Source organism: Chiloscyllium plagiosum, chromosome 41 (assembly GCF_004010195.1).
Source record: "Chiloscyllium plagiosum isolate BGI_BamShark_2017 chromosome 41, ASM401019v2, whole genome shotgun sequence".
Classification (NCBI taxonomy): domain Eukaryota; kingdom Metazoa; phylum Chordata; class Chondrichthyes; order Orectolobiformes; family Hemiscylliidae; genus Chiloscyllium; species Chiloscyllium plagiosum.
This window is the reverse complement of record NC_057750.1, coordinates 17,278,948-17,301,660: the sequence shown is the minus strand read 5'-3', so window position 1 is coordinate 17,301,660 and position 22,713 is coordinate 17,278,948. Positions and strand designations below refer to the sequence as shown.

At 43.8% G+C, this 22,713-nt stretch overlaps 1 protein-coding gene across 3 annotated transcripts in view; it reads right to left on the bottom strand.

Annotated features, from left to right (window-relative positions):
- The window catches only part of LOC122542899 (synaptosomal-associated protein 25), a 190,222-nt gene that overhangs the window by 67,227 nt on the left and 100,282 nt on the right, over positions 1-22,713 (bottom strand). For 2 of the 3 annotated variants that reach the window (XM_043681033.1, XM_043681032.1), the window contains exon 3: positions 14,646-14,687. In XM_043681033.1, the coding sequence (XP_043536968.1) occupies positions 14,646-14,687 (42 nt within the window). Of the gene's footprint in view, positions 1-14,645; positions 14,688-19,534; positions 19,540-22,713 lie in introns of those variants that run through there. The other variant, XM_043681034.1, reaches the window with a different exon arrangement.

Below are 22,713 nucleotides of genomic sequence, written 5' to 3'. Positions count from 1 at the left end.
CTTCGACCGGTTAGCCAGTTTTCTCTCCAATTGGCCAAATTTCCCTCTATCCCCTGCCTCCTGACTTTCCGCATAAGCCTACCATGGGGAACCTTATCAAGTGCCTTACTAAAATCCATGTACACTACATCCATTGCTCTTCCCTCATCCACATGCTTGGTCACCTCCTCGAAGAATTCAATAAGACTTGTAAGGCAAGACCTACCCTTCACAAATCTGTGCTGGCTGTCCCTAATCAAGCAGTGTCTTTCCAGATACTCATAAGTCCTATCCCTCAGTACCCTTTCCATTACTTTGCCTACCACAGAAGTAAGACTAACAGGCCTGTAATTCCCGGGGTTATCTCTATTCCCTTTTTTGAACAGGGGCACAACATTCGCTACTCTCCAGTCCCCTGGTACCACTCCCGTTGCCAGTGAAGACGAGAAGATCATTGCCAACGGTACTGCACTTTCCTCTCTTGCTTCCCACATAATCCTAGGATATATCCCGTCAGGCCCGGGGGACTTGTCTATCCTCAAGTTGTTCAAAATGTCCAACACATCTTCCTTCCTAACAGGTATCTCTTCTAGCTTACCAGTCCATTTCACACTCTCCTCTTCTACAATACGGTCCCTCTCGTTTGTAAATACTGAAGAGAAGTACTTGTTCAAGACCTTTCCTATCTCTTCCGACTCAATACACAGTCTCCCACTACTGTCCTTGATCGGACCTACCCTCGTTCTCGTCATTCTCAGGTTTCTCACATACGCATAAAATGCCTTGGGGTTATCCTTGATCCTATCCGCCAAAGATTTTTCATGCCCCTCTTAGTTCTCCTAATCCCTTTCTTCAGGTCCCTTCTGGCTATCCTGTATCCCTCCAATGCTCTGTCTGAACCTTGTTTCCTCAACCTTATGTAAGCCTCCTTCTTCCTCTTTACAAGACATTCAACCCCCCTCGTCATCCAAGGTTCCCTCACACGACCATTTCTTTCCTGCCTGATAGGTACATACATATCATGGACACGTCGTATCTGCTCTTTGAAGAAGTTCCACATTTCCACCACATCCTTCCCTGACAGCCTATGCTCCCAACGTATGCTCCTCAAATCGTGCCTTACAGCATCGTAATTTCCCTTCCCCCAATTATAAAATTTACCTTGTTGTGCGCACCTATCTCTCTGCATAACCAAGGTGAAAGTCACAGAATTGTGGTCACCATCACCAAAATGTTCACCCACTAACAAGCCCACCACTTGTCCCGGTTCATTACCGAGTACCAAATCCAATATGGCCTCCCCTCTGATTGGACAATCTACATACTGCGTTAGAAAAGCTTCCTGGACACACTGCACAAACACCGCCCCATCCAATCTACTTGATCTAAAGAGCTTCCAATCAATATTTGGGAAGTTGAAGTCGCCCATGACTACGACCCTGTGGCTTCTGCACCTTTCCAAAATCTGTTTCCCAATCTGTTTCTCCACATCTCTGCTGCTATTGGGGGGCCTATAGTAAACATGGAATGTTCTGTTAGAAGAAGTTGAGGAGGCTGAGCCTGCATTTTCCAAAGCTTAGAAGAATGAAAGGTGACCTCGTAGAACTGACAATAATTTAAGAGGATAGACAGCAGAAAGGATATTCTTCCATGGCTGTAGGGTCAAGAACCTGGTCTTAGAATAAAAGGTAAACCTTTTGGGATAAAGACCATGGCTGTTGGAGTCAAAGTGGACCTCTGAAGGCTTGAAAGAGTGGTCTAAAAATAGGGCTTGAATTGTGAGCTTGATATATTGCGCATTTACTGGAGTGAAAGACTGGGGCTGATTATTAATGTCAGCATATTCGGATGAAAAAGGAGGGTCAACTTATATGCCGAGTATAGGAAAAACATGGGACCAGAAAAATGTGGTCTCCTTATATGTTGCCTTTTGTCTTATATGCCATGATTTATGGCAACTGACAAGGGGCGTATCTCACCCAGCAGCAAAGTCAGCTCTTATTGGCTCCGAATTCTTTAAAAGTTACACCGTTCAGTTCACTAGTTAGACATTCTCCACCTCTACTTTCCTGAGTGACATGGGCTCCATATGGAGTTGAAGAGAGGGTGGAATGTTCCAGAAAACAGCAAAAAAAAACCATATCAGAAAAGTAAAGAACAAAATAGTGGTTGAGATGACATATGGTATACTTGTCTTTATTAGTCAAGACATTGAGTGCAAGAGCATGGAGGTTATGATGGAACTGTGTATACTGTTAGTTTGGCCATTGCAAGAGTATTGAATGCAGTTCTGGTTGCCACATTATAGGAAGTATGTGACTGCACGAGAGAGGAGATTCACCAGGATGTTGGGCTGGAGTGATTCAGCTATGAAGAGAGACTAGATAGGCTGGTTTGTTTTCCTTACAGCAGAAAAGGCTGAGGGAGCATCTGATTAAGTTCTGAGGGCATAACATGCATAGATAGGGAGAAACGTTTCCCCTTAGTAGATGGTTAATAACTGGGGACACAGTTTTAAGATGAAGTGCAGAAAGTTTAGAGGAGATTTGGGGAAAAGAATTTTCACTGCGGGCTGGTGGGTATCTGGGATAAGCTGCCTAAGAGGGTGGTGGAGGCAGGAACCCTGTAGACATTTAAGAACGATATCAATGAACCCTTGAAATGCCACAGGATAAAAGGCGACAGAACAAGTGATGGAAAGTGGGGTTGGAATAGATGGATGCTTGATGACGGCAGGCACACGATGAGCTAAAGGGCTTCTTTCCATCCTGCAAAAACACTATGACTCTATGAAAATGGTCTAATTCATTCACAGGAGCACATACTGGCTTAGGATCCCATGCTGCAAAATTCTGAATCAGGCAGGATGTTGGTTTGCCAATGGCTCTTTGTTTTCACTTCTTAGCTGACAGTTCAAACGGATACGTGAATAATTCATGAAGCTTTCGGGATCACGTGGAGATTGATAATTGCAGCCATCCTCAAATCACTAGCCTCTCCAGACAGTCTCTGCATCCTAGTTCAAAGTCATCAACCTTTAGCAATTACAAGGCTATACATAATACCTGATCACTGGCAATTGTTCTCCAGCCAGCAGGGAAGGTTAAGGGCAGATTTAATAGAAGTATTCAAAATCATAATCGATGTTGGCTGAGTGGATTTGGAGAAATTGTGCCCACTAGTTGGAAACAAAAGAGGAATTTTGATTAATATAGACAATTCACTACCTTAAAGGATGGTGGCTGCTGATTCAACGCTGCTGTTTGTAGCTACCCTTACAGGGGTTCTGCTGGCACGGTATGCCTTGTTTGTCCCGTTTTGTGCTATCCCTCTGCAGTAGCTCCTCTGTACCACTCCATGGCATCTGTTATCCAACTATAGATGGTCCTGTTATATCAGACAGTTAAGACCTGAAAGGGTTAACCGAGATCACAAGATAATTTCCGCCCCTGAGGACATGAAAGACTGATCTTAGGAGAAACTGACCAATCATCAGTGCTGTACATGTATCCAGTTTAGTCTGTTGTGTGTACTAGCGCGTTTCAGTCACAGTAACATGCACTTACCCTTACATTGGGCCTGACTGTTCCTTGTAAGATAATCCTGCACCTCAGATGTAGCATAATTAGCTATTAAGTACCATATAATAATCTTTTCCTCTTTATCAAGACTCAGCCTCTCCTCATGGAATCCCTACAGTGTGGAAACAGGCCCTTCGGCCCAACAAGTCCACATCAACCCTCCAAAGAGTAACCCACCCAGATCTATTCCCCTACCCCATTACTCAACATTTACCCCTGAGTAATGCCCCTAACCTACAAAATCCCTGCACACTATGGGCAATTTAGCATGGCCAATTCACCTAACTTGCACATCCTTGGATTGTGGGAGGAAACCCACGCAAACACGGGGAGGGTGTGCAAACTCCATACAGATTGAGGCTGGAATCGAACCTGGGCCCCTGGCGCTGTAAGGCAGCAGTGCTAATCACTGAGCACCATTCTGCCAAAGATTTTGCATGATCATCCTTCCCCACATGGTATCAGTAGCTTAGACTAAAACTAATAAAAAGGATTCAGGGCAGTGAATGTACCCAAGGCATCTCAGATGGATCACATGGATGACCACAACACAATGATCCCTCTTTCTGTTGCACTCCACTTTGCCCTCTGGAAGAGATCTCTGTAACTTCTCAGCTCTGATCAAACGGTTGGAATACTGATATTTATTGTCCAGATGCCACTTTAGAGTTCTTTTGGTGTTTGCAATTTGAAGTACCTCTTCATTTGTCACATGGTGCATTATTGGAGATTTTAGCAATGTGCCTTGGCATCCACATTTTAAAGACCTTAATTTTCTTCTATTGATTGGGACTTGCATTTCAGGTTTCTGGGGCTGACTGGCAAGTGAATAGAGTGGAGCATCCTGGGAGTAGTTTTTCTTTGTTATGAGCTTGAATTTTTCCTGTTAACACCTTCGCAAAGTGACTTCTGACTATATTTTTCCTTTGAACTTTGGCATCACATCTGCTTTGTCTGTTCTCATTTGTTCTAAACCATCGGATCTACTCGCTCCAGAATGACAGATTCAATCACACCTTTCAAAAGCGAGTTGGGTAAGTACAGAAGGAGGAAAATCTTGCAGAAATGTAAGTAAAGGGCAGGGGAGTGGGGTCTAACTGGAAAGCTCTCTCTTTCCTAGTGTTTGTACAGGCATGATGGGCCATACAGTCTACCTCTCTGTAATATTATTCCCTGACTATTGTATCCTTCAGCACACCTAAACCAATTCTTCAGAACAACCATGAGAAGAACAGGAATTTACTGAGGCCTGTAATCTAGAAAAACGGTTAACAGGCAGTTCACAAACACAGGAGTAACAAGGAAAGGATTGTTTTCTAAAGAAAAGCTAGACAGGGTAGGCCTGTATGCTCTGGAGTCAGAGATGATTTAAACATATAAGACCCTAATGGCACTAGATTGGTGGATGTTGAAAGGCTGTTTCCTCTTGTGGGGAATCATAGTTTAAAAATATCGTGTCGCCTATTTAAGACAGAGACGATACTGCATGCAATTCTGCTCTCCCTGCGATACAAAAGATTTACAAGAATGTTGTCGGATTGGGAGGTTTGAAGGTTTGAGGCTACAGGGAGAGACTGAATAGGCTGGGGCTATTTTCCCTGGAGCATCGGAAGCTGAGGGGTGACCTTATTGAGGTTTATAAAATCGTGAGAGCATGGATAGGTTGAATAGCCAAGATCTTTTTCCAAGGGTAGGCGCGTCCAAAGCTAGAGGACATAGGCTTAAGGTGAGAGGGGAAAGATTTAAAATGGTCCGAAGGGGCAGATTTTCCACACAGAGGGTGGTGCATGTATAGGATGGGCTGCCAGAGGAGGTAGTGAAGGCTTGTGTAATTATGTTATGAATTTGAAAGCATGTACTGTACCTTTAAGAAAGAGTGAATGCTGTTCTGAACTAAGAGATTGCAAGCACCTGTACCAGATGGCAGTCCCAGAGTGTACTGGAAAATTGAAAATATGTAACATTCGGTTTTGAAATGGACACCTGACCTTTGGTTGCTGTTTTGACAACAATTCAAATATAACCAATCAGTTTAAATTATGCCCCAGGATACTAAAACCCAATCAAGTTTGAATTTATTGTTTTGCCAACATCAAACCAATGAGACAATCCGATGTTGGGGGTATAAAGAATGCAGGCATTTTGAAAGTTGGTCATAGAGCAACTGTCATAGAGAGAGAAACTGCTGGAGAGCTAACTGCCAATCTAACATCTTGCTGCCAAAGAAATTAGGAAACACTCTCTATCAAAAGTACCTTTTCAATAAAACACATTCACAGTAAAAATAAAGACGAGGACCCAGGAAAATCAGCAGCTGGAAGAGTGAAAACACAGAAGACGACAGAGACTGTGTGGTTTGAGATTAAGTTAAAGTAAGTGTCTTATTGGAACAGCAAATTATTTTTGTAGAGTTGGAGTCAGATAATAAGCAGTTAAGAGAAAGGGGGGCTTAGATTTGTGAATAGCTTTTGTTTAATGATTACGTTTGGAGATGGAAAATAAATTGAGGCTATTTTCTTTAAATAGTGGGATTTGGGAGTTCTCTGTCACTCACATTTTAACAGATTATGAGGCAAGGCAAGCTTTTCTGGGTGTTTGCTTTAATTAACAGACAGGTTCGACCTTCCATGTTGTAACAATTACATCATTTAGAAGGCATCTGGATGGGTGTATGAATAGGAAGGGTTTAGAGGGATATGGGACAAATGCTGGCAAATGGGACTAGACTTAATTTAGGATATCTGCTCAGCATGGATGAGTTGGACTGAAGACTCAGTTTCTGTGCTATACAACTCTATGACTCTGAGGATTTTTTTTTAATATGAGGATTGTGATTCTTTGGAATTCCCTTACTCAAAAGGCAAAGGTTGCAGAATCCTCAAATATTTTTTAAGGCAGAGAAAGGTATCTTCTTAATTACCAAAGGGATACATGATTAACAAGGATATGCAGGAATGTAGAGTTGAGATTAAAATTAGATCAACCATAATTTCATTGGATGGTGGAGCAGGGTCAAGTGCTGAGTGGCCTACTCCTATTCCTTGCTTGTATGACACAATCCCAAAGAGGTACTGGGAAAGGCCAGCACAAACATGCTGTGTTAAATGATCTCCTGTTGTGCCATAATGTCTGTGATTCTATAAATTCAGGTTTTGTTTAAAAGGCATTTGGATAACTACATGACCAGGAAAGGTTTGGATGGACATGGGCCAGAAACAGGTAGGTGGGACTAGTTTAGTTTGTTCAGCACGGACTGGTTGGACCGAAGGGTCTGTTTGACTCTACAAGAAGGGAATTCCAGTGTAGAACTGACAAAAGACTGGAGTCAGTGGAATACAGAACTTCGAAGTAAGGTAGGAAAGATAAGGAGTGAGGGCATGGAACAATTTAAACCCATGATCAAAACTCAATCTCCAAAGAACTTGGGATCAGATGAATGATGGGTATGCAGGACTTGGTGAGAAATGGCAGATAGGTAGCAGAGTTATGGACGAAAAGTTGGACTGTGAACTCTGCCAGGCCAGCCAAGAGAACATTAGGATAGGGGATGCTAGATTAATGGGATCAGCCCAGAAATAAGGCAAAGACCTGAGGCTAACCACGTTCAAAAACTGCTGAGAAAATAGTAGCCTCAGTACAAGCAAATATTGCTGAGGTGAGAGACATACGTCAAAGCTTTTCATTTTTCACTCATCAGGACAAGTGCGAGAATACCAAATTTCAAAGAGAATGGCAATTTATATGCATGAAAAAAAAGGCTGCTGATTAGTTGGCAAGTAGACTCTGATTTGTCACGACATTGCCAAAGTGAATGCTTGAGGGAATAGTTACCCTCACAGTCTTTGTTCAAACTTAAAAAGGCGAGTCAACTCAAGATGTGCTATGGATACCAGGGATTGGCATCCTTCAAGCTTTAAACATGCAATGTCTGGACAGGTTCCTTTAGCCTGCAGAGGACTTGGCTCTACATAAGTATTTATGAAGCTTTTAGCAAGCTATATTGCAAAACTGATTAACAATTTTAAATTGGCTGTTAGTGTCATTTTGGCACACTCTGGGTTGTTCAGCAAATATTACCCAGTCACAGAATCACTTTAATGTTGGACAATGTGTGTTTTTCAAGCATAGGCTTCTGTACGGTTAAGCACTCTGCCGGTTATGTGATGTGCTGTTTGATATGATCTGCTAGTCCTTAGGATGTAATGCCCACATATCTGGCAGCAAATGGACACTGAAATTTATATACCAAATTACAAACATGTGTGTTAAGCAGAATGTCAGTTTTAGCTTGGCAGCAGCATCCTGTTAGTGGAGAACACCAATCCTGTTGCAATGCATTATTTTGCTAGTCTGCCATATTTTACAATGGTGCTTTAGTTAATTACATCACACAGAGAAGAGTCATAGAGTAATAGAGTATTACAACATGGGAAGAGGCCCTTCAGCCCATTATATCTGCATCAGCTATCCAATACCTATCTACTTTAATCCCACTTAATTTAATCTTTTAATTTAATTCCATTTCCCAAATGATCTTAATAATAGTAACAATAGGATCTATTTTACATGACTCTGGGTTGAGATTTGTCCTGCTTGCTCTCTCTGACAATCTGTATGTTGTGAATGATCCCACCACGCCACACAAATGCACAATTTGAATAATGATGATGAAAATGCACTCACCAGCAAATATATCCTGCCACAGTAAATCTTGCTGCCTGGCGGAAGATTTCAGGCCAGTAATCCTCCCTTTGCAGACAGGCCAGGAAAAGGTTTCCTGATTGAATTGCTATATTTTACAACTAATAGCAGTGCACACACAGCAGATGCTGCTTGCAAGTGTATTAACTGGGACATGTACCCAGTTACTCATTAGACAGAGTCCATGCATCAACAACAGTTTGCTAAATTAATTATTATAAAACTCTTATTTTCAGTAGTTCAATAACTGGATGACACCTGTTCAGGTCCGATACTATACCAGTTTAATAAAAGAATCTTTATTACATTCTGCACAGTTATTGGGTCCCTTGTCAAAATGGGAGTGGGAGGGTCTCCTCTGGTGCATTCAGAAATTGTGGGGAACCTAGATAATCCTAGGTTTGAACCCCAGAAACTGGTTATTCGACTAACCTAATAAAATTGTCCACGAAACCACGAGACCACAAGGATTTCCTAGCCCCAATCACAGGTAGCATTGGCACTAAACTAGTAATCTAGAATGAGGCTAATGTTCTGGGCACATGATTTCAAATCCCACCATAGCACACGGTGAAATTTTAATTTAAAAATCCAGAATTAGAAGCGAGTCCAATAAAAATATAAACATTCTCAATAGTCATTAAAAAGATTCATCTGGTTTACTAATGTCTTTTAAGGAAGGAAATCTATAATCCTTACCCCGTCTGTGACGTCAGTCTTAACTGCCCTCCAAAAAGTGCCAGGCAAGTCAGGATCGGTGCTGGGTCCACGACTTTTCGTCACTTATATAAATGATTTGGATGTGAGCGTAAGAGGTATAGTTAGTAAGTTTGCAGATGACATCAAACTTGGAGGTGTAGTGGACAGTGAAGAAGGTTATCTCAGATTACAATGGGATCTCGATCAGATGGGCCAATGGGCTGAGGAGTGGCAGCTAGAGTTTAATTTAGATAAAAGTGAAGTGCTGTATTTTGGGAAATCAAATCTTAGCCGGACTTATACACTTAGTGGTTAGGTCCTAGGAAGTGTTGCTAACAAAGAGATCTTGGAGTGCAGGGTCATAGTTCCTTGAAAGTAGTGTTGCAGGTAGATAGGATAGTGAAGAAGGTGTTTGGTATGCTTTCCTTTATTGGTCAGAGTATTGAGTACAGGAATTGGGAGGTCATGTTGCGGCTGTACAGGACTTTGGTTAGGCTACTTTTGAAATATTGTGTGCAATTCTGGTCTCCTTCCTATCGGAAGGATGTTGTGAAACTTGAAAAGGTTCAGAAAAGATTTACAAGGACATTGCCAGGGTTGGAGGATTTGAACTATAGGGAAATGGTTGAATACTCCAGGGCTGTTTTCCCTGGAGCGCTGGAGGCTGAGGGGAGACCTTATAGAGGTTGATAAAATCATGAGGGGCATGGATAGGCTGAATAGACAAGATCTTTTTCCTGGGGTGGGGGAGTCCAGAACTAGAAAAGATATGAGACCAAGGGGCAACTTTTTCACACAGAGGGTGGTATGTGTGTGGAATGGGCTGTCAGAGGAAGTAGAGGAGGCTGGTACAATTGCAACATTTAAAAGGCATTTGGACGGATATATGAATAAGTAGGGTTTGGAGGGCTATGGGCCAGGTGCTGGCAGGTGGGACTAGATTGGGTTGGGATATCTGATCAGCATGGACAAGTTAGACCGAAGGGTCTGTTTCCATGCTGTACATCACTATAACTCTATGTCAGTCAGTTCAAGGGCAATTAGGGATGGGTAACAGAAGCTGACCTTGATAACACTTGAAAAACATTAACAGGGTTAGACGAAGATTAATCATTTATAAATATTAACAGTATCATTGGGTATGGAGAGAAAGTAGGATGATGCCCTTGAGATGGATGACCAGCCAAGATCATATTGGATGGCAGAAGGGTCAAATGGCCGACTGCTGTTCCTAATGTCTATATCTATAACTCACATCTTAGGTGGAAAAAAAAGGACATATAGCAAATGGCAGTGTGTCACACATGCTAGGTTCACTAGGGAGCAGTCTTGTCTGTGACATTGAAGGTTGTAGGTTTAAACTCTGGAAACTTAAAAATGCGCTGCACTGAAATACCAGTGCAGTGCTGGGGAATACCGCAATGCTGGGCGGATCACCCAGCACAGTGCTGGGGAATACCGCAATGCCAGTTGGATCACCCAGCACAGTGCTGGTGAATACCGCAATGCCGGGCGGATCACCCAGCACAGTGCTGGGGAATACCACAATGCCAGTTGGATCACCCAGCGCAGTGCTGGGGAATACCGTAATGCCAGTTGGATCACCCAGCACAGTGCTGGGGAATAACACACTGCCGGGCGGATCACACAGCGCAGTGCTGGGGAATAACGCACTGCGGGGCGGATCACCCAGCGCAGTGCTGGGGAATAACGTAATGCTGGCCAGGTCGACCTGCACAGGAGTGATTACAACCAGAACTCTTCAGCTCTCTGAGGTTAAATGACACCAGGTCACAATTTCTAAGCTGAGCTCAGTCCTGCCCAATATCTAACCCTCAGCTAACATGGTACACTGATCATCTGGGTGTTTATTTCTTAGACAGGAGATGGAGTGGGTGAGGGACGGGTGTGAAGGTGGAGAGGGCAAGGAGCAAGAGGAGATTGTAGGGGGAGGGCAGGGGCTGTGGGGAACGTTGTGGGCACAGATCATAGTGCGGTACAAGTATATGAGGGAACAGGAGGAGGAAAGCATGGGAAGAAGTGGGGGAAAGATTAGGACGGGGGATAGGGCAGGGTACTGAATTATATGGGCAGGAGGTTTGGGGGAGATGGAGATGTTTTAGTGGGAACAGTAGGTGCAGGGGTGAATGCGCCTGAGGCCTGGAACATCTAACAGTAGCAATACGATCTGGCCTTTCCAAACCAGTCTGTTTTTCCCTACAGTCAATCAGCTTCAGACAATGGAGGACCTCCCTCAATTTGAAGACCATGTCTTGCCTGGTAATGCACTTGCTCAACTGTGTCTTCTCAAGGTCTGTAGGTTCTTGGCCCTCTGTGATGGGAGCCTCACTGATATCAAAGCTGGTAAAAATCAGCTGAGACCAGCTTGAGTCAAACTGACCTCAGGGATGTTATACCGACTTGGCTTCCTCCTAACCGTTCACCTACGCACAATCCTAGTGGAGCATAGGTTAAGACCACAGCTTGCAAATTTGCTGAGATAGGGTAGATGGCCACAACGACATTTGAAATGCATCACATTTCAGCTAGCTGTCACATAAGAGTTAAACATTTGACTCTGTCATTCAAATTCATGCTGACAATCAGTCGAAAGAACCCTTTCCAACACCAATCGGATCGAGTACCACGCTGTTGGCGTCTTCAGAATGGGAAAATGTAGCAGCTCAATGACAGTCTGTGACAAGAAAGCAAGGAAATCATTGCAAAGTAGCTGCTGCAGTCACAAATTGGTTCATTCAAAGCAATTTAAGCATCTAGCAGTTTTAAATTCGGTTGCTTTACATGGACATCACAAATAATGAAAAACATAATGACCATTCCTTCATCTTTGGGTGTTTAGTGACTCAGATTCAGGGATGTAATTATCATGCTGCCACCTTTCAATTTGTATCAGGAAGCTGGTCACACCAAGCTCCACTATCGTTTGGTCTCAACACATGCGGCAATGGCTCCCCTATTTACATTATTAAAGCTGACTCGTATTCCCACATTTTGTTTGGGTCTACCAGCCTGATGGTTCCCGGGAGTTCAGCTGTTTTAGACAATGGGAATATGGTCAACTGGGAGCAGCAGGCCTGTCTGTAGTCAGCTGTATCACAGCGTAAAAGGGTCTTCGACATGTCAGCCTTTGGGTTTGGCGCAAGGTCACTGAATATCTCGAGGCTGCAGCAGGAGGCCACAGAGGGTTGTATGTGGTTGTTCGAAAGAAGATGAGGACACAGGAGATTGAGTCAGGACAGAAGCTACAGATTGAATGTCAAAGCCTAGAGAGAATAAGAAAACACATGAGCTGCTTAGGTTCAGCCTCGGAAACGGGCAACTGTACAAGAAGGGGATCAAAAGAGATTTGTCATGAAGAGAGGATAATCCTTCAATTTTTTTATTCACTTGAGTGATGTGAGTGTCGTTAACTGGGCCAGCATTTATTGCCCATCCCTCGTGCCCCTTGAGAAGGTGATGGCGGGTTGCCTTCTTGTATCACTGCAGTCCGTGCACTGTAAGTAGACCCACTTATAGAGGGAATTCCAGGATTTTGACCCAGCGATGCTGAAGGAGTAGTGATATATTTCTCTGTCAGAATGGTGAGTAGCTTGGAGGAGACCTTGCAAATGGTGGTGTTCCCAAGTATCTATTGCCCTTGTCCTTCTAGATGCAAGTGGCTGTGGGCTTGGAAGGTGCTATCGAAGGATCTTTCATGATTTTCTACTGAGAATCTTGTAGATAGTATGCATTGCTGTAAATGAATGTTGGTGGTGGAAGGAATAGATGCTCGTTGATGTGGTGCCAATCAAACAGGCTGCTTTGTCCTGGAGTGTGTCAAGCTTCTTGAGTGTTGCAGGAGATGCACCCATCCAGGCAAGTGAGTTACTCACCGAAGTATTCCTAGTCTCTGATCCACTCTTGTAGCCACAGTATTTATATGGCTAGTTCAGTTTGGTTTCTCAAACCACGGTTCAGAAATGGCCAATCGGCAAAGCCCAGCAATGTCCAATGAGCATGGACTAGGAATGGCCAATGAGCAAGACCCAGGAATATCCAATGAGCTTGGCTCAGAACAACCAATGAGCCATGGTCCAGGTTTCCTGAAGAAGGGATTTTGCTCAAAATGTCAATTTTCCTGCTCCTCGGATGCTGCCTGACCTGCTGCTTTTCCAGCACCACTCTAATCTTGACCAAGGTCTAGATATGACCAATGAGCAAGGTCCAGGAATGGCCAATGAGCATGGCTCGGAACAGCCAATGAGCCAAGGACCAGGACTGACCATGTACAAGTTCCCAGAATGGCCAAAGTGTATGGCCAAGGAATGACAAATGCACAAGTTTCTCTATTTTGAAGTTTTGTAAGTAAGAACTGAACCTAAGAAATAACACATACAGCTATGAGACCACAATGTGTTTGGTGGTACAAGGGCATCAAACAGCAGCAGCACTGTTGATGAGAAAAACAAATGGGTAATCAGTGGTGGCTCAGATAGTGAACATATAAGGTGGGATGAATGGTTTGATGATCTACTTGACAAATGCTCCCTTCAAGTACAGCACTAACAGATAATCTGTTCAAATTGCAGTCCTAAAATAAACATTTACTTAAATTACATTTAGCAAACCATGTCAGATAAAACACACATAGCTTTGTGAGACTCAGTAATTGTTACTGAATCATTTAGCACCTTGCAATGGAGGGAGTTAATATCCCCAATCACACATTGGCATTCTAAACATGGATGAACAATCAGAGATGTCCCCATCCTATCATGGTGGGCCCTGAGTTAGAACTCTGACCCCTGCTCCTCAAATCAAATTCAGCAGACACATCCATGCTAGCTCTCCTTGATCAGCTGAAAATGGTTTGCATATTCAATCAGACGTAGGGATGAATTTTCTGATTAATGGTACAACAGCATTGTAGTTAACAGCACTTAACTTGGCAGGAAGGTCATTTGGGGTGTTAAAAGAATTGCTATTTTCTCTTTGGAAACTTTCATCTTAGTTATAAATTATCGGCGATGAGGAAAACAGGATTATTTGAATAAGTGGAAGTGGAATATGTCAAACCAAAACTGGCAACTGCAATCTGCGCTTGCACACGGGTGGATTCAACCAGAGGGAATATCACCGACAAATCTGCCTCATGTGCCTGAACATTTCCCAAACGGAAGAACTGACAAATCAGCAACAGGAACTTTGGTTTATTTCAACTAGCCCAGGGGAGCTGAGGTTACTTGGCTGGCAAGTGGATCCATGTGGTATTGATTATCAGAGCTGCAGAGCTCTCTCTCAGTGCAGATGTATAGCTAGTTTCATTGATTTCTGGTCAGTCTCACTGTTTCAAAGTAGAGGATTAGTGCGTCATCTGCATCCTATCCCATCACGTAAATCTGATGGAATTGTTACTCAATCTAATCATCGTATAAATTAATGATTGGTCACACTGTCAAATTTGATGTGTGGCTGACAGATGTGAGTTGTACTGTCAGCAGTGTATCACACACCCAACCAGTCACATAGGAGCTTCTGCTTTCTCAAATCGTCTTCAACCTGATTTAAAACTCTCATTGGACTGCTCAGCATGTCTTGCTGACAAAATCTCCCAGGAATGTAGCCTTGACTTGATCAGGAATTGACCAACATAGAAAACAAATGAAATTATTGCTGGCCTCGTACCTCCTCCACCAGTTGCAGCATTCGACGGGTGCTTTCCAGGGACTGTGAAGAAAAATAGAGAGAGAAACATAGTTAGACCAATGTGAACAAACACAAAGCCTTCACTTTAATAAGCGCACATCCCCAAATCAGCAATGGTTGACTAAGCAAAAATTAGGACTGCAGATGCTGGAGATTAGAGTCAAGAGTGTGGTGCTGGAAAAGCAGGGCAGGCAGCATCCGAGGAGCAGCAGTGTTGACGTTTCAGGCAAAAACGTTTCAGCCTTCCTGATGAAGGACTTTTGCCCGAAACGTCGATTCTCCTGCTCCTCGAATGCTGCCTGACCTGCTTTTCCAGCACCACATTCTCAACGTTGTTAACCAAGACTCGACTGTCTGACATTAATGGATATCGAGGCACCAGAGGAGGAGCAAACTTAAGCAAGAATTTTACAGGAATAGAGGCATTCAGTCCATCAGGAAACAGCAGGCAGGAGAGGACATGCTTTACTGGAGCAGAGAATATTAAGGATGGTCTATAAAATTATGAAGAGCTTTGAAAGGGGGTGGTGGATGAAATTCAACATAAAGAGATGCAAAGTGATTCATTTTGGGACGAAGAATGAGGGAAGAGTAAAAATCTCCCATTGGTCTTGCCTTAGCTGGAGAGGTGACAGAGACAGCAGTGTTGTAGCTTCTGAGGAACAACTGCTGCAAGTTCTAAGGAGTGGCCGTGAAGAAACATTGCCAAGGACACTCAAGCTTTCCTCTGGAGTTAGTGGCAGAACAGGAAGATTGGCCATGGCATCTTCCCCCCAGGATATGGAATGCACTGCCTGAGTGTGTTGTGGAGGCATGTTCAATCAAGGCTTTCAAGAAGGGACCAGGTCATTATGTGTAAACGAAGGGCCATGGGGAAAGGCACAGAGAGAATTTCTCATTCAGAGAGTCAGCCCAGACACAATGGGTTGAATGGACTCCTTCAATGTTGCATCCATTTTTGTGACTCTGATAATATGCTCCCACATGTGGGCAGACAAGACCTCAGATCATAAACAGGGCAGTCATCAGTAAACCCAACAGGATTCAGGAGAAATGTCATCATGGAGAGACTGGTTAGAATACTGAATGTGCTAACGTGTCATTGCTGAGATGAATAGTGTAGCTATCCAGATGGGGAAGCTAGATGAACACACGAGGCATAAATAAATAGAAATACATGTGAATTGAGTTAAATTTTTAAAAAAGTTCAGTGGAGATTTGTATAGAGGACTGACCAGTTGAACAAGGTCTTGTGCCACAGTAGTACTGTCCTTATCTCTGAGCCAGGAGACCTAGATTCCAGTCCCAGAGGTGTGTAATAACATCGCTAATCAGCTTGATTAGAAAATTTCTAATCCAGTTGGGTTCAAAGGCCAGTTTCTGTGCCACAAATCCGATTTATTCACCAGCCCAACACTTGCAGTTACTGCCACTGGTTACAACTTACTTTGTGTTTCATTATTGTTGATATTTTCTATCAGAGACGTGGACATACATTTTTGGAGTAGGTGGGACTTGAATGCAAGACTCCTGGCTTAGAGGTAAGGACACTACCATTGCACCACAACAGTCCCTTTGTTAACTTATTGTTTGAATGGCATTCAATCCATTTGTGGGATCAGACCATTTCCAGCCCAGGTCCAGACTCTTCCAGCTCCTGTTGTGCTGTAATCTGAACTGTGCTGGTAGGGGCTTGGGGGCTGGGGCTGAGTTCCTCTTCAACCAAAACCCCGAAACCTGATTCCCTACCTGTCACTGAGTATAGAAAAGAAACGCCTGTATTTACAGATCTCTCTTCACAACCACCAGTCATCTCAAAGTACTTTATATCTAGTAAGGCTCTTTATGAATGGTAGTCACTGTTGTAAAGTAAGAAACTAGGAGAAAGTGAGGACTGCAGATGCTGGAGATCAGAGCTGAAAAATGTGTTGCTGGAAAAGCGCAGCAGGTCAGGCAGCATCAAAGGAGCAGGAGAATCGACGTTTCGGGCATAAGCCCTTCTTCAGTAAGAAACAGCAGCTAATGCGCACACGGCAACATCCCATTAACAGCCATGATCAGTTCATCTGTTTTTGTGAATTTTTTTGCTATTCATTCACGTCATGGGTCACTGTCTGTGCAACATTTATTGCCCGTTCTTAATTGCCCTGTGAGCTGTCTTCTTAAACCGCTGCAGTCCATGTGGTGTAGCTGGACCCACAAGCGTCAGGGAGAGAATTTGAGGATTTTGACCTCAAAACATTGAACAATCGGTGATACAGTTCCAAGTCAGAATGGTGAGGTGGAGGGAACTTGCAGGTAGCGGTGTTCTCATGTATCTGCCGCCCTTGCCCTTCTAGATAGAAATGGTCATGGGTTTGGAATTTGCTTTCGAGGGAGCACTGGTGAGTTTCTGCAGTGCATCTTGTAGATGCTATACACTGCTGCTACTGATCACCGATGGTGGAGAGAGTAAATGTTGAAGATGGTGAATGGGGAACTAATGAATGCAGGCTACTTGACTCTGATTGAACAATAAATATATAACTGGAAGAACTCCCCATCACCTCTTCGAAATAATTTCATGAGAGCTTTCCTATTCACATAAGCAAACATATTTACCTCACGTTTAATATCTCTTCCACAAACAGTATTTCTAACAATGTAGCGCTTCCTCAGCACTGACCCTCCAACTTTAGGAAGCAATACACCGTCAGCAAAAGAAACATGGAATACAGGAGCAGGAGAAAGCCATCTCTTTTTCCTTATTTATTCATGGGATGAGGGTGTTGCTGGCTAGGCCAGTGTTTATTGCCCATCCCTAATTACCCAGAAGGTAGTTGAGAGACAGCCACATTGCTGTGGGTCTGGAGTCACATGTAGGCCAGACCAGATAAGGGTGGCAGTTTCCTTTCCTAAAGGGCATCAGTGAACCAGGGTTCTTTTCCTGACAATCAACAATGGCTTTGTGGTCATCGTTCGTCTCTTAATTCCAGATTTATATTGAATTCAAATTCCACCATCTGTCATAGTGAGTCCCCAGAACATTACCTGGGTCGCTGGATTAACAGTCCAGTGGTAAGACCACCAGGCCATTGCCTTGCCCTATTCCTTTCAGCCCTTCAAGCCCGCTCCACATTCGATATGATTGCAGTTGATCATCCAACACACTCCCTTACTCCTCCAACAATGACCCTTGAAAAATGCATCACACCCTCAGTACTGACCCTTCAACAATGCAGTACATTCTCAATTCTGATTCTCCAACAATGCAGTACATGCACAATACGGACTCTTCAACAATACAGCACACAACCAGTGCAGCACTCCCTCACCACTGACCCTCCACCAATGCAGGGTACACTCTCAGCACTGATATGGAACATAGGACACAGACAGTACATCACAGGAACAGGCCATTCAGCCCACCATGTTTGTGCCAACCATGATGCTATTCTAAACCAATCCCAACTGCCTGCATGGTCCATATCTCTCCATTCTCTGCCTGTTCGTTTGTTTGTCTAAATGCCTCCTAAACTTTTCTATCATATCTGCTTCCACCATCTCCTCCTTTAGCAACACATTGCAGGAACATACTACCCTCAGTATAAAAAAGTCTTTCCTTACACATCTCCTTTAAACTTTCCCCCTCTCACATGAAACCTTTGTTGCCTAGTATTTTGATATGTCCACCCTGGGAAAATGACTCCGACTATCCACCCTATCCATGTCTTTCATAATGTTATATGCTTCTATCAGCTCGCCCCTCAGCCACTGACACTTTAGTGAAAACAATCCATGTTTGTCCAACCTCTCCTTATAGCTAATATATTCCAATCCAGGTAGCACCTCAGTAAACATCTTCCGCACTCTCTCCAGAGCTTCTATATTCTTCCTAAAGTGCGGCACCCAGAACTGCACACAGCACTCCAAATGTGGCCTAACCAAAGGCTTATGTAGTTGCAGCATAACTTGCCAACCTTTATACTCCATGCCTCAAACATTGGTTGTAGACATGCCATATGCCTTCTTTACCACCTTATCCACTTGTGTTACCCTCCAATAATGCAGCACACCCTCAACAATGACCTTACACCAATGTAGCACATCATCACATCTTACCCTCCAACAATGCAGCATACTCTCAGCACTGACCCTCTAATAATGCAGCACAACGTCAGCATTGACCTTTCAACAATGCAGCACTCTCTCAGCGTTGACCCTCCAACTGTGCAGTACTCCCTCTGCACTGTCCAACAGTACCTCTTCAATACCAGCAGTCCAACAATGCAATTGCTGACTGGGGTGTAATGATCGTACCATTTTGAAGAGTCTTTCTGGCCATCAGAGTTATAAATGATACACATGCCTGTCATTGAGCATCAATTCCAGTCCCCATACCATCCCCACAACCCCTACTCCTCTCTCACAACCTCCTACTCCTTTCCCGTAGTGCCCTATGCCATTCCCAAAGCCTCCTACCCAAGACCCACAGCCCATTACTGCACTATTATGGTTCTCACTAAGAGAGTGTAACAACTTTCAAGTCTTGATATGGGCCACAGTGTCATAGAGTCATAGAGTCCTACAGCACAGAGACAGACCCTTTGGCCCAAACTGGTCCATGCCGACCAACATGTCCACCTATGCTATCACCATTTCCCTTATCCTTCTAAAACTTTCCTATCCATATATTTGTCCAAATGCCTTTTAAAAGATGTTAATTTACCCACTTCACCAACTTCTGCTGGCAGCTCATTCCGTACGTGTACCACCCTCTGTGTAAAAAAGTTGCCCCTCAGGCTTCCTCTTATTCTTTCCCCAACCTTAAACTGATGTCCTCTAGTCCACGATTCCTCAACCCTGGGTAAAGGACCGAGTTCATTCACCCCATCCGTGCCTCTCATGATCTTATACACTTCCCCCCTCAGTCTCCTACACTCTAAAGAAAAAACTCCTAGCTTGTTCAACCTCTTCCTATAACTCAGAATGTTGACTCCAGGCAACAACCCTGTAAATTTGTCTCCACTCTTTCCAGTTTCATAACATCCTTCCTACAGCAAGGTGACCAACATTGGATACAATATTCCAAGTGCGGCCTCACCAACATTCTGTACAACCGCAACATAACTTCCCAATTTCAATACTCAATGCCCTGACTGATGAAGGTCAGTATGCCATCAAGCCAATTGTGTATCCAATTTGCTGGTGGGAAAAGATTTGGGAACTACTGGAATAGTGAGGGAGGTCCAGAGCTTAGGCCTCAGCAGCTGATGCTACAGCCCCCAGTGGTGGAGCATTTTTAATCTGGAATGCAGAACAGGCCAGCACTGGAGGGTTGCAAAGGTATTGCAAGATTGTAAGGCTGGGGAGATTACAGGCAACGCAAGGAAAATGGAAATGGAGGAAGTTCAAACTAAAGAAAGGAATCTTATAATAGCGATGTTGCCAAATTCAAAGTTATTCTTTAATTTATTTGACGCAAATCACAGGCATGGTGGCATAGTGGTTAGTTTCCAACCTCGGCCTACTGTGTGGAGTTTGCATGTTCTCCCCATGTCTGCATGGGTTTTCTCCAGGTGCTCTGGTTTCCTCCCACAGTCCCAATGATGTTCAGGTTAGGTGGATTGGCCATGCTGAATTGCCCATAGTGCTCAGGGATGTGCAGATTATGTGGATTAGCCATGGGAAATGCAGGGTTATGGGGGAAGAGTCTGGGTGGGATGCTTTTTATAGAGCTGGTGCAGACTCAATGGGCCAAATGGGCCTCTTCCTGAACTGTCAGGACAGATCATGTCATACATTTGCTGCAAAGAAACCAACTCTGAATTAAAGCAAAATCATGAGTTCTTTACCTTAAAGAAATTACCATTTCAGTTAGAGGTCAAATAGAAGTCACAGACACCAAATCTTGTAAAGATAAGTGTCTTTATACATAAATTGAGAAGACAATCAATATATGTATTGTAGAGGTCACCGCACACGGGCGAGATTATATTAGAGTGCTTTATATAGATAGAAATTCAGTATCTTCATATTAGCATGCTGCATCATGTGTCGAAATCAGTCACCGTGTTTTTATCGGAATCACAGTATTGTGCAGGTTGAGCTGAATGCAATTCTTTTTCTCTGAGCTAACATAAATATAATATTGACCCTTGTTTCTGTTGTTCGGTTTAATCCTCCTTCTTCCCCTCTGGGATCTTATTTAAAAAAACCCACTCATTCAAACCAAACGGTGGGTGTTTTATTTTTGCTTTTATCAACTCTAACAACCACACAGCCACAGCCAAGAGCTGTCAGCATTAATTATCCGCCTCCCTGTCACACACTGCAGGCTCCCATCTTGAAACCCTCCTCCATCCTCAAGGTCAAACCTCACCCAATCTTTCCTGCATCCCTTTTCACTCTCCCATTACACGCAGCCCCATGACCCTCCTGAGACTGTGGAAGACATTGCCAATCTGCCCCTTTAATAACTTTAAAGACAGCGAAAGGATATTACGTGTTCAAAAGAAACTACACAGCAATCCCAGAATATCACAAGAAGCAAACCAGAGTCAGCACATCCCACTCACTCCCCATTATTCTTTCCTTTTGGCCCTGTCCCTACCACGATACTATCCCTTTTTCCCTTTGTCTCCACCTTCCACCAGCATTTAGTTTTTAACTGCACAACCAATAACAAGGAAGAATTGTCATTTCATGCAGGCGACATGCTGCAGTGTAAGAATCTGCATTGCCACCGTTGTAACTTCATCAAGCTCTGATTAATCCTTCCCTGCTGCCACGGGGAGCAGCAGAATCACTGGTAGTGATTCTCTGATCCAATCCTCCCAATGTAGGAGGTTGGAATGTGGGTCCGAGAATCCGATCCACACTGTTCCAGCCCTAGCTCAGAGAACTGGCCGCACATTAGAATAGCCCATCTCATAGAATCTCTGGCCCATATCTGCTTCAAAATGGCTGTCTGCTGTGAGCAAAAAAAACCCCACTTATTTGGTCAGTTCAAAACTCAGAATCGCATCCATTGTTTCAAGGTGCTGTTTTGACACATTCCTTCACACGTGGACTATACACCATGTTGTAGAGATCTGCTGGTGATGTCCCATCGGATCTTGGGGCAGAAACATTCCTTCCAGGATGTGCAACTACAAATAATGGGAAAAGCTGCGCCTGGGTAGGCTGATTAAAAATATTTGAACCTGTAACACTAGGGGGAGGAAAGAGCTGTAAGGCTGAGTAGTTAATAAACTCTATCCACAAAGGACGGTGTCTTGGTTTTCCTGTCTCACTGACTGGCTTGGATCCAGATTGAGATGCAGAACCAGGAACCAGTCTGGTGAATGAGAGAGTAATGAGGAGAAAGAATAACGGTTTAATTATTTTACTTTCCTATTGAAGGGAGATGAAGTTAAGTACAGTTCTCTGACCATTACTGTGGCTGAGAGTAGTAAAGACCAGGATCAAACCCAGTATATTCCTGGAATATTTGACACTGCTACCAGAGATCACTGGGAGCTGAGCTCAGGGAACCCAATTAAATGTATGAATGAAGTGAGCTTCATGGAGAACATTGAGAGATCAAAGCCCACATTGCTGTAAAAATGGAAGCCGTCACATACATGACAAATTAGGGCCTTCTTTTTTCTTCTGTTTAGGACAGTAGATTAGGTTAGATTCCCTACAGTGAGGAAACAGGCCCTTCGGCCCAACAAGTCCACACTGACCCTCCGAAGAGAAACCCACCCAGTCCCATTTCCCTCTGATTAATGCACCCAACACAACGGGCAATTTAGCATGGCCAATTCACCTGACCTGCACATCTTTGGACTGTGGGAGGAAACCACAGCACCCAGAGGAAACCCACGGAGACACGGGGGGAATGTGCAAACTCCTCACAGAGAGTCACCCGAGGCTGGAATTGAACCTGGGACCCTGGTGCTGTGAGGCAGCAGTGCTAACCACTGAGCTACCGTGCTGCCCCATGTAGGTTGATAATGTTGAGACCAATGTGTTCACAAAGTAGGTTTAGGGAAATACTATTGGATTTTGTTAAACAGGAGCA